The sequence below is a fragment of the Equus asinus genome, chromosome 7, assembly GCF_041296235.1.
Source record: "Equus asinus isolate D_3611 breed Donkey chromosome 7, EquAss-T2T_v2, whole genome shotgun sequence".
NCBI lineage: Eukaryota > Metazoa > Chordata > Mammalia > Perissodactyla > Equidae > Equus > Equus asinus.
The window spans coordinates 37,742,836-37,754,909 of record NC_091796.1 but is presented as its reverse complement, the minus strand read 5'-3'; the positions used below and the strand labels follow the sequence as shown (position 1 = coordinate 37,754,909).

Genomic DNA, 12,074 nt, shown 5'->3' with positions numbered 1-12,074 from the left:
GTTGCTGCCTTGCGGGGAATTCTGCTCTTTGGGAGCTTCCCGGTGTTCTGAATGCTGGGCAGGGCCTCTCTGCTAATGGCGAGCAGAGGCTTTCCTTGCCGGCGGTGTGGGACCCTGGAGTTTCCCCCTGGGCTGCGGAGCTGGGTGCTGGCGCTCCACCCAGCCCCCAAGCACGCCCACGGGAACTCTGGGCTCCTCTTGCACCGTCCCATGCACAGCCAGAGTCCGTGGGCCTGGCAGCGGCTGGTGGGCTGGTTCCCTGCTGGGGATTCCGCTTTTTGGGAGCTTCCCAGTGTTCTGAATGCTGGGCAGCGCCTCTCTGCTAATGGCAAGCAGAGGCCTTCCCTGCCAGCGGGTGCGGGACCCTGGAGTTTCCCCCTGGGCCACGGAGCCAGACGCTGGAGCTCCACCCAGCCCCCAAGCACATCCACGGGAACTCTGGGCGCCTCTTGCACTGTCCCGTGCACAGCCGAAGTCCGTGGGCCCGGCAGCAGCTGGTGGGCTGGTGCCCTGCCAGGGAATCCACTCCCTGGGAGCTTCCTGGTGTTCTGAATGCTGTGTGGGGCCTCCCTGCTAATGGCGAGCAGAGGCTTTCCCTGCTGGCGGGTGCAGGACCCTGGATTTTCCCCCTGGGACGCGGAGCCAGACGCTGGAGCTCCACCCAGCCCCCAAGCACATCCACAGGAACTCTGGGCACCTCTTGTACCATCCCATGCACAGCCAGAGTCCGTGGGCCCGGCAGCGGCTGGCGGGCTGGTGCCCTGCCGGGGAATCCGCTCTTTGGGAGCTTCCCGGTGTTCTGAATGCTGCGCGGCGCCTCTCTGCTAATGGCAAGCAGAGGCTTTCCCGGCCGGCGGGTGCGGGACCCTGGAGTTTCCGCCTGGACTTAGGTGTAATTGTGGGGGGCTTAGGTAGGGCTGTAGTCACCTGTTTCCACCATCGCTCCGCTGGTGAGTGCATACTCCTGCCCTTGGTGCGTGGCGATGCTATGGGGGAGTCCGCTGGAAGAGAGCCTCTTGCAGGTACTAGGCTGTCCGGGGGTCAGGGATCGGAGAGTTTTCACCTATTTCCACCTCCTCCAGGGGGGAAGTCCGTCCGCCTTCTGATGTATAGCAGCACGGGTCTCTCAGGCATCTTGAGAAGCTATCTGGATATCCTTTGTTAACCTGTGAATGTCCAATTAGTTGTAGATTCGAAGGGGGAGAGACAAAGAAGACTACTCACTCCGCCATCTTGGTCCCGCCTCTTAAGAGTGGCATTTTGAAATCTCTGTCTATAGTTTTGGATTTGTCTGTTAATCATTGCAGTTCAATCAGTTTTTACTTTATGTATTTTGAAGCTCTGTTGTTAGATCCATAAACATTTATGATTATTGTGTCCTCTTGATTAATTGACTAGTTTATCATTATCAAATGACCCTTTTTATTTTTGGTAATAATTTGTGCTCTGAAATCTGCTTTGTCTGATGTTATGATAGCCACTCCAGCTTTCTTTTGAGTAGTGCGTGAATTATATATCTTTTTCCATCATTTTGCTTTTGAGTTTTCTTTCATTTCAAGTGGTTTCTTGGAGGCAGCATGTATAGTAGTCTCCTCTTAGCTACAGTTTTGCTTTCTGCAGTTTTAGTTACCTGCGGTCAACCGCAGTCTGAAATATTAAATGGAAAATTCCAAAAATAAACAGTTCATAAGTTTTAAATTGCATGTTCTGTGTAGCGTGATGAAATCTTGCGCAGTCCTGCTCCATTACACCTGGCCGTGAATCATCTCTGTTCGCAGTATCCATGCTGTATATACTACCCACCCGTTAGTCACTTAGTTGATCTGATAACTGAGATGGGTACTGTCACAGTATTGCAGTGCTTGTGTTCAGGTACCCCTTATTTTACTTCATGAGGGCCCCAAAGTGCAAGGGTACTGATGCTGGCAATTTGGATATATTAAAGAGAAGTTATTGGTATTAATCTTTTACTGTGCCTAATTTATAAGTTAAAATTTATTATAGGTATATATGTTTAGGAAAAAGCATAGTATATATAAGGTTCAGAATTATCTGCAATATCAGGCATCCACTGGGGGTCTTGGAACGTATCCCCTGTAGATAACGGGGCACAACTGTAGTTGAGTCATCCTGTTAATCTTTCATTTAATAGAGGCATTTATTATACCATTTGCATTTAATGTAGTAATTGATATAGTTGGATTTAAATTTGTCATTTTGCTATTTGTTTTCTGTTTGATCTGTCTGTTCTTTGTTCCATTTTATTTCTTTTGTATTACTTGATTACTTTTTATGATTCCGTTTTATTTCTTCTGTTTGGTTAGTAGATATAACTCTGTGTTGTTTTATTAATTGCTTTACATTTTATAGTATACATCTTTCAGTTACCACCATCTACCTTCATATAATACTGCATTATTTCTTTATAGTAGTATACATTCATTTCTCCCTCCTTTGTGATATTGTTATGTATTTTACTTCTTCATAGAGGTCCCACAATATATGATTATTTTTGCTTTAAGCCATCAGTTATCTTTTTAAAAGATTTAAATAATTAAAAAAAATTTCTATCAGATATCATTTTTCTTCTGCTTAAAGGATATTCTTTAACATTTCTTGTAATTCAGTTCTGCTGGCCATGAAGTTTGTCAGCTTTTGCCTGTCTGAAAAAAACCTGTTTCTCTTTCATTTTTGAACACTGTTTATAGTGGGTAAAGACTCATTGGTTTTCCTTTCAGTACATTAAAGATGTGCTCTGTTTCATTTGACTTGCATTGTTGTGGATGAGAAGTCTGCTGTAATTTTTCTTTCTTCCTCAGTAATGGGTCTTTTTCCTCCAACTGCAATTTTATATTTATCACTGGTTTTAAACAATTTGATTATTGCTGGTACAGTTTTATTCATGTTTCTTGTGCTTGGGTTTTATTGAACTTCTTGAATCTATGGATTTATTGTTTTCATCAAATGTGAAAATTTTTTCAGCTGTTATCTTTTTGAGTATTTTTTCTTTTGATCCTTTTGGGGACTCTAGTTACACCTATATTTATCCACTTCAAGTTATCATAGAGTTCAATGATTTTCTTTTGTTTTTATCTTTTTCTTTTTTTTCTGCTCTGTGATTTATTTTCTCTCTCAAGGATCAGTGTTGTTTGTTGCCAGATACCTAATATTTTGGAGTGCCATCATTTCATGTATTTTGTCTGTTCTTTTGTTTTTTTTCACACAAGAGAGTGAATCTGATTTCTGTTACTCCAGATTGACCGGAAGTGAAAATCTCTAAACTATTAATTACACAATTAATACACAAATGTATTCTTCTTGTAAAATATTAAAACATTATGATTACAGTGTCAGTTTCTGATGCTTCATCTTTTCTAATCCCAGTCTTCCTCTTCCCAGAGATTACAGCTGGTTGTAGTGTGTATCACCTCGGAATGTTTTTTTTTTTGCATTTACCAGATACATAAAATATACCTATACAAACAACATATTATTTTGAAAAATGTTTTCTTTTCAGTGTATTTCTACTTAAATTGCTTCATTGTTTCATCTCTGTCCTACAGGCAGCTAAGAAAGAGCATGCAGCTATCATTCTTTGGAACACTACATCTTGGAAACAGGTGCAGAATTTAGTTTTCCACAGTTTGACTGTCACGCAGATGGCCTTCTCTCCTAACGACAGGTTCTTACTAGCTGTTTCCAGAGATCGAACCTGGTCACTGTGGAAAAGGCAGGACACGGTCTCACCTGAGTTAGGTAAAACAACTTCTGATTGGGAATTATTAGTGAAACAGTAGTGTCTGTTTTATCCGCATTGAGCAGCTGTTGCTCAATGGCAGATCTTGTGGTTGTGAAGTCTTTCAAAGTTCTGTGATAACTGAGGAAGACTCGACCTTCCCTGTAAGATTTAAATGGAAGTGGTCTTTGGGGTGACCTCCTTGTGATTATGTAGTCAGGATGGCATGTGTTCAGACATCTCAGTTAAAGAAACATAAAAATCTGTATATGGAAAATTTAGATTTTTCATATCGTTACAGAATGCCACCATAAAACCAAATGGTTGGCATATTCTAAGCTAGAATTTTATGAGACAGGAATAATGAATATACAATTAAATCATGAAACTTAAAAGGACCATTGTCTTTCTTACCCACTTGTCGCTTTGAAATTGGGAAAGGAGGGCTGGCCCAGTGGCCAAGTGCTTAAATTCACATGCTCCGCTTTGGCAGCCCAGGGTTTCGCCAGTTAGGATCCTGGGCACAGACATGGCACTGCTCGTTAGGCCATGTTGAGGTGGCATCCCACATGCCACAACTAGAAGGACCCACAACTGAGATATACACCTATGTACTGAGGGGATTTGGGGAGAGAAATCAGGAAAAAAAAAAAAGAAAAGGAACAAAAGCTTTGTGTTGTTGCAGCAATGGCCTATTCCTATTGCCCCAGTTTCTTTGAATGGGTAAAATCTAGAGAGTGTTAAAAGTATCTTTGTGTTGTTTAATCCTGTTTTAATTTTTCAGTTGATATAACCTGCATGCAATTTGATCTTGTGATATTTCTAGCTCCTTAGGTTGTTGCATTTTAGAGAGTACCAGGGACTATGACATACTGAGCGGTGTGTGTTAGAACAGACTGATTTCTTTTACAACTAGAGATTTCCTAACATGCAACTTACTTTTTGAAAAGTTAAAGTGATACTAATAGTATGTCCATTAATTTGTTGTATCTTTATTGATTATGGATTAATAGATACATTCCTCTTCTCTCATCATAAGCAGTTATGTTTTAAGTTTAGTCCATATAAGGGCTAGAAGTTACCTAACATTTAAATCCTATAAAGGAAAAAATTTTTAAAAGTTTTTTCTTTTAATGTTATTTAAAGGTACATTAAAGGTACTTTTTTCCCATAGCTTAATATGCAAATCTGGCTACTTCCTGAATAAGGTTAAATTGCTTCAAGCTTCTTCCATAGGCGTAAATTCAACCTTTAGTTAAGTGTCTGGAAGATGTTTGTCATCAGTCACTGGAGAGCATTCCCTACTAGAGAAATAACTGCATACCCATAGCCTTGTCAGCTGTCTGGCCTTGGTCTGTTGCAGAAGTCAGCATACATAAGTTGATTACTGAATTACATGTTGTATGGGGCACTTTCTAACAGGTGAAAACAGCTTTCTCTGCTTTGTGAGTAGTGCATCTGTGCTTCTTTCAGATGCAGTTTTCAGTCTCTTTGCCTTCACCAACAAAGTCACTGCTGTGCACAGTCGAATCATTTGGTCTTGTGATTGGAGTCCTGATGGCAAGTATTTCTTCACTGGGAGTCGGGACAAAAAGGTAATTTTTTAAATTTAATATTTTTTTCAAATGTAAAATAATATTACAGATATGTTTGGATAGAAAACATATAATCCTGACTTTCTGATACAGCTTTTAAAATCAGTTTGTGTCTTCCCTTCTGTGTTTTTCATATGCATACATAAAAAAGGCTTTTCTTACTTGTTAAATTCTATACATACATTTCTCTGAAATATTAATTATGAAAAGAAGACCTTTCAGATACGACCTTCATCAGATGGCCCCAGTGGGAGAAAAGTGGTAAATGAAGCGGATCAAGTGTAACAGACCAGGAGAGTAGGAGGGGATGGAGGAGCATAAGGGGAAAACAGTTTCTACTTTGATTCATCATACTTTTATGAATTAAAATTTTTTTCTGAAATGAATGATTATTGCTTTTTTAATCAATAGAGGAAGCAATGTTATGTGTGTGTCCCAAGCTTTGAAAAAATCAAAACAAGTTAACTAGCAGTAGATTCTTGACCGTGACACTTGCTCTGTTCTCTGGGAAATGCTCCCCTGGCTTCTGGTCTTTCCTCTGTGTTCATACTCTTTAAAATGTCCTTCCCTTTTTCTGCAGTTCCTGTGTCCAGAGGTAGGGAGGCAGTTGAGTGTTTCCTTTCTTCTTCCTGCCCTCTCAGTCGTGGTCACGCTGCAAATTACCAAAGCGGAAAGCTAGTTCCGGCATGTTGTCACTCAGTGAAACACTGAAACGTCAACCCTGAAAACCCCTTCCCTCGAACCATCACTTCTGTTCACTTGCCTGTTCATTTCTTCCTGGCATTTGTTTGCTTATGCTCTGCTAGCTGCTGAGGAAACAGGACTGCTTCTGCCCTCCACAGTCATGCCCAGTAGTGGATGGTCCACCTGCAGCTCTCAGGGATACGTCAGGCTGAAACAGACAAAGCATCATCCACTGCACATTCTCAGAAACACAATCTGCTTGCTTGGACAGAGCCTTTTTCTTGGAATCATGCTTTCGTCCTGCCTTTTGTAACTGTTACCTACTTCACTGCCCTCTCCATTTCTTTGTGACCAATCATACCCCCTTGAGGCATGAACTTCCAGGAAAGCCTCAGTCTTATGTGGGGTATCATCAAGGTTAGGTCCTCCCAACAGCTGAGCTGATTCCCTGAGCAGTGGGTGGTGTAGAGGTAGAGCCAGGGACTTGATGGTCCCCATTCACTTTGTGGTAATTTGGGGAGGTACATGAGCTCCTCAGTGAGGACATGATTGATAGAATCTCCATCAGAACTGGTTTCCTGAGTGTAAAGAGCATGCTAGGTGCCTCCTGATCTCTGGGCAGGGACAGTCCTTTTTGGGACCAACGCTCTTAGGTAGTTAAGGTCTCAGAGACTTGTGTCTACTACACCATGACTTCTCTGTGATGCTTGAAATGTTCTGAAGTCCTGGAACACAAATGTAAATGATGCATCTTTTAAAATGCCAGAGCATTATCTGTACCATTGAGATTCTAATGTGTTGCTAGAACCCTTGCAAGGAGAAAGCTTTATAGGGTTTGATCTCTCTGTGTTAGGTGGTTGTCTGGGGTGAGTGTGACTCCAGCGATGACTCCATGGAGCACAGCATCGGCCCCTGCTCCTCTGTCCTGGACGTGGGTGGAGCTGTGACAGCTGTCAGCATCTGCCCAGTGCTTAACCTTTCCCAACGGTCAGTTTCTGTGGGGCTTTGCTTCATGTTTTCTTTAAGAAGACCACTTAATTTCTTAAGATGTAGCCCTCTTATACTTTCATTCATGGATTCTCTTAGCTTCTGAGTTACTATTTTTTTCATAATGTGTATGTTTCTCATAATTTTTAAACTGATAGAACTTGGTGATATTCAGAGTGGTGAGATAGAGATTGGGAGTGTGGCTCAAAGGTTCTTATTTCACCAAATTCAGGACTGTGGTACTTTCTCTGTAACTAGTGTCTTCAGTAGAATGAGGGCCCCTACAGGCAGCCAGGGAAACACTGGCTTGTGGGCTTTGTCAGCAGAGGACAGAGGTAAATCTGTGTGTATCCTCGATGGAGAGAGGAGACTCCTTGAGGGCACAGGAGAGCAGTGCCCCGTGTCCTGGGCTGGCACTTTTAAGCAGAGTCCTTTGTAAGCCAGGGACAGTTGGGAACACTGAGGAACTACTTTAGAGTGATGATGGAGATAACAGAAATCCGTGCTAAATTAATCACTGCTTTCCCTCCTCTCTTAAAAACAGATACGTTGTTGCGGTAGGATTAGAATGTGGAAAGATTTGTTTATACACCTGGAGAAAGACTGACCAAGTTCCAGAAATCAATGACTGGACTCACTGCGTAGAAACAAGTCAAAGGTATTTTCTTCCTATTTTTGCTTCCATCGCATTAGATAGAAAGCACAGAGTCTTTAGCTGCAAATTTTATGCCACATTTGCATGGAGAGGGACACACATCTCTATAGTGCTTGCCACTAAGTACCTCTGTGTTCTGTGGTAGTCTCTTGACATTGATGTTCGTTACTATATTGAACTTAGTTTTTAAAAGTTTGCTTGACCTGATTGCTTGTTTGCATAATACTGTCTTTACAGACAACAGATTTGAGATGAAAGTGATTTTCATAATGACTACAGTAGATTCTTAATCTTTTGGAATATTATAAAATGTGTTTTGGTAGTTGCATCTCGTGTTTGAACATTTCAGCCCCTATCCTGTAATGGAGCAAACAGTTGAAGGCCCCTCAAGCCACACAGCTGCTTTCGAGCACAGTAAGCACTCCCTGGGCCTTAGGCCCTGGGCACGAACGTCTGCCACCGGAGCTGGCTTAGAGCACCTGCCATTACAATCTCCTCCTCACCCCGCCCACCCAGACAGTAGGGATCATTTTGTAATCTAATTTTTAAGCCATGTTATTCTTTAAAAATGGCTAAATTTTCAAAAAGTCACTAACATCATTCTGTCAGATTTTCTTAGAATTCTTCAACCTTCATCTATCCATACTGTTCAAAATAGAATTTCAAATACAATTCCAGACATTATCATGATGAGAATGATTGGCTTGAGGGAGAGAGACTTGTGAGCACATGTATTGTCCAAGGTATTTCATCCAGGGGAGCTTGTCTCCTTGTCAGCAAAGCATGTCAGTGCTCATTATAACGGTATTTGTTAAAACAAGATCTACCTTTGTTACTGCTGCCCTCATGACTTCTCTCCTACCTCTCTGATGCTGCATTTAGCAGTTGAAATAGTTCATACTGTTGACTTACTAAAGAGTGAAGTACTCTGATGAAATTCCGTATTCTAGGCATTTGAAATTTTCTCTCTTCCTGGGCTCCCCTCCCTTCTCAAGCCCACAGAGCCTGCTCTGCCTCTGCCTGGTACAGACCGCTTCCGTGGCCCAAATGTGGGACACTTGCAGGAAGCCCCTTAGAAAGCATGGGCAGGAGACATGTACACAGTTTGAGTTTTTCATTTTAAGGCTTTTTTTAGTCATTATGATGACTTTGGATTTGCAGGAACTAATTCCTGACTTAACGCATATTATTTGGATTGTTACTGTAATATTCCAGTTACCAAATTTCAAGTACCTTTCAAATGAAAGTTTTTTCTAGTAATGAGATACAAAGGTACTATAAGCCTTTAAGGCTGGCTCCCCAAACTCCATATCTTCTTAATGTGACCTGTTAATTGGTAGATTTAAAGGACATTACCAAAAAAAGGAAACATGCCATCTCAAAGCTTATATAGACAAATAAGTACTGTCCCTCAAAGTAACTCCCTTGGGAAGCAATATACTATATATATGCTTGTTTCAGTGATAGCACTACTTCAAATCATTCTTTTAATAAAATGAGAGAACTTTAATATTGATCAATAAAAATGAGATTCCAGTGATGTTGTTGTTACTTGAAATATTTTTTAAATTTATCTTTAGCAGTTGTGTTCAGAACTAACTTGCTAGTTATGCAAGAAAACCAATTACAACACGATTTATACTTTGACTCATTTGGTCGCTTTTTTTTTAAGCCTGGCATTCATTTTATTTATAAAACTCATCTCCAAATGACTCTTGACTGCTTTCAATAATGGAATTCATTTTCAGAGGAAGGGGAGCTATCGTTGACAGTACTCAAGTCATAGTCTGCATAAAGTGGAAGCATTTCCTTTAGAAGGATTTCAGGAAACATCGAGGCACAGCAGCATCTTTGAAATGTGTTCACGTCCCAGAGTGGCCACTTGCAGGGACTCACGGTGATTTGGCTCCATAGGTTCTGGTGTGCTGCTCTTTCAGATGTGTTTCATTACTTCAGGGTTATATTTCATTCCTGCCCTTCGCTCCTGAGAGTGCATCTGGCGACAGGGACTCTCAGCACCTGAAAGTATGATTTGTGTGCTCTGGTATTGTTTTCAGTGTTTACTGCCTTAAAACCTATTTAAGTTTTTTACTTTATTCATTTTTAGTTAGGAGGTCTAATTGGCAGGTTAAATTTATATAGGATATTTTCATAGAGATTGATTAATAATCTGTTTGGTAGCATTCTAGCTCTGCCATGGGGGAGAGGGAGGGCATTAATATGAGCCTTTTGCTCAGGGTCATGCAGTTAGGGGTCACATTGGAGACCCGAGTTCTTTCACTGGGCAGTTTATTAAATCTTTCACTTGTCTTTCCTTACCCAGCAGTAAAAATGTGAGTAAGAGTCCATCTGTGTCACAGAGATATTTTCAAAAGAATAAAATATTCTAGAATATGTTGCAAAGTTGGAATTCTTAAAAAGAAACACAATTAGTAATGTTATCTCAAAGACTGATTTTAATAGCCATTTCATGAATTCCACTGATCATTAAAACAGAATTTGACAGAAATTCACTATTTCTTGCTCTTTTTGGTGCTGTCCTTGGTCAGTAAGTAAGATAATTTAGTCTGACAGTGTTAAATAAATAAAGATTTTTTCCAGGTTAAAATAAAATTCTTAAATGCTAGTAAGGGCATTTAGAAACCTGTACCTTTTGATTTTTATGTTTGACTTCTATTTAGGTTAATAAATTAATAGTTTCTGAGCATGCAGGCACGCATCACTTAACGATGGGGATAAGTTCCAAGAAATGTGTCATTAGGCGATTTCGTCATTGTACAAACATCATAGAGTGCACTGAAGTGGAACAAAATCTGCCACCCCAAAATGTGTCTCTTTAACATGAGAATTATTTTAGGCAAGTTATTTTTAAGAAACAAAAGACTTAAGGTTTTTCTTATCTCCCCCTTAACTACCTAAAAGAATTCAGATTAAAAAAACCTGGCTCAGGAAGTGAGCTGTCACCTTAGCATAACATGAACTAGGTGCTAGACAGGGAGGAACCTGGAAAAGCCTGTTTGTTGGTCTCCCCTTTGTGTTCTTCTGTTTCTGTATGGACAAACAAATGCTTGTTCTCCAAGTGTTGCACCTACGTGTGAACTGCCTTCCTTCCCTTTGAAGTTCCAGACTCTCCCACCCCCATCATCTTCTTTTGTCTTTAGCTGAGGATGGTATTTAAGGTGAAGGCTTTGGCCATTTTGGTGAGATACTAGTTTTTCCTGGGTTTCTCCCACAGATGCATGTTGTTAAACTTTTGTTTTTCTCCTGTTAATCTGTCTCACGTCAATTTATTCTTAGACTAGCCAGAAGAACCTAGAAGAGTGAAGGAAATTTCTTCCTCCATCACAGTAATTACACACATCTAGACGGTATAGCCTACTCCATACCTAGGCTGTATGGTATGAATCTTATGGGACCAACATTGTATATGTGGTCTGTTGTTAACCAAAGCATCATTACATGGCACATGACAATGCTGATTAAATTAACATGTAGTTGAGCACCCGGTAAAATATTTTTAGTCATAGTATACATTCATTTCATGATTTCTCTCTCTTTGTTTTAGCCAAAGTCACACACTTGCTATCAAAAAATTATGTTGGAAGAACAGTAATGGAAAAACTAAACAGAATGAAGCGGAAGACATTGAATGGTTACACTTTGCAAGTTGTGGTGAAGATCACACTGTGAAGATATACAAAGTTAACAGATGTGCACTGTAATGGACTTAATGACTGCAAGCATATAATCGTTGGTGTCTTAAAATATTTATCATCTAAAAAGACAACCTTTCTTCACCTCATAATTTAACCAAGTTTCATTTTTAAGTGTCACAGCAATAGTACTTGTCACAGATCCTTTAAAATCTGATGAAAGCTATAGACCCTTTTCTCAAAATTGTTGTGTATGCGCACACCCTCAGAACATCACCCATATGTTCAGAGATTCAGGGATTCAGACCTGCATCCATGTGCCCCAGATTAAGAACCTCTGTTCTTTCCTTATGACCAAATTTGCCTAATTTTGTGTTATTTTGGGCCTTCTCTTTTCATATGCCCCTCTTTTGGGACATTTCATTATTTATTATCCTTTTTAAAGAGAAGACATGGAAAATAAAAAGAAATAAAACCCAGATTACTCAGTTTTTATCTTCACAGTTTTTGTAAATAAACAGACCACACAAAGTGTGGTCCTGACCCCTCCATCCCAGTACACACCAACCATCCTAGGAATTTGGCAGGCGATTGTTTGAGCCACAGGCTGTCCTTTCCTTTATTCTTTAAAAGTCCATTCTTCTCTTTGGGTTGGACTTAAAGTAGAATCTCTGACATTCTACTTCAGATGTAGGGGCTGAAAAATGAGAGTTCTGAATCATCTGAAATTATGTGAAGACACATAAATGAGTCGTGAGAGTAAA

At 40.4% G+C, this 12,074-nt stretch overlaps 1 protein-coding gene across 3 annotated transcripts in view; it reads left to right on the top strand.

Annotated features, from left to right (window-relative positions):
• Positions 1-11,800, top strand: part of ELP2 (elongator acetyltransferase complex subunit 2) — a 42,918-nt gene extending 31,118 nt beyond the window's left edge. For all 3 annotated transcript variants that reach the window (XM_070513179.1, XM_044774587.2, XM_014829296.3), the window contains 5 exons: positions 3,564-3,756; positions 5,210-5,331; positions 6,869-7,002; positions 7,547-7,660; positions 11,223-11,800. In XM_070513179.1, the coding sequence (XP_070369280.1) occupies positions 3,564-3,756; positions 5,210-5,331; positions 6,869-7,002; positions 7,547-7,660; positions 11,223-11,379 (720 nt within the window). In that variant the 3' untranslated portion in view covers positions 11,380-11,800. The remainder of the gene's footprint in view (positions 1-3,563; positions 3,757-5,209; positions 5,332-6,868; positions 7,003-7,546; positions 7,661-11,222) is intronic.
• Positions 11,801-12,074: the final 274 nt, after the last annotated feature.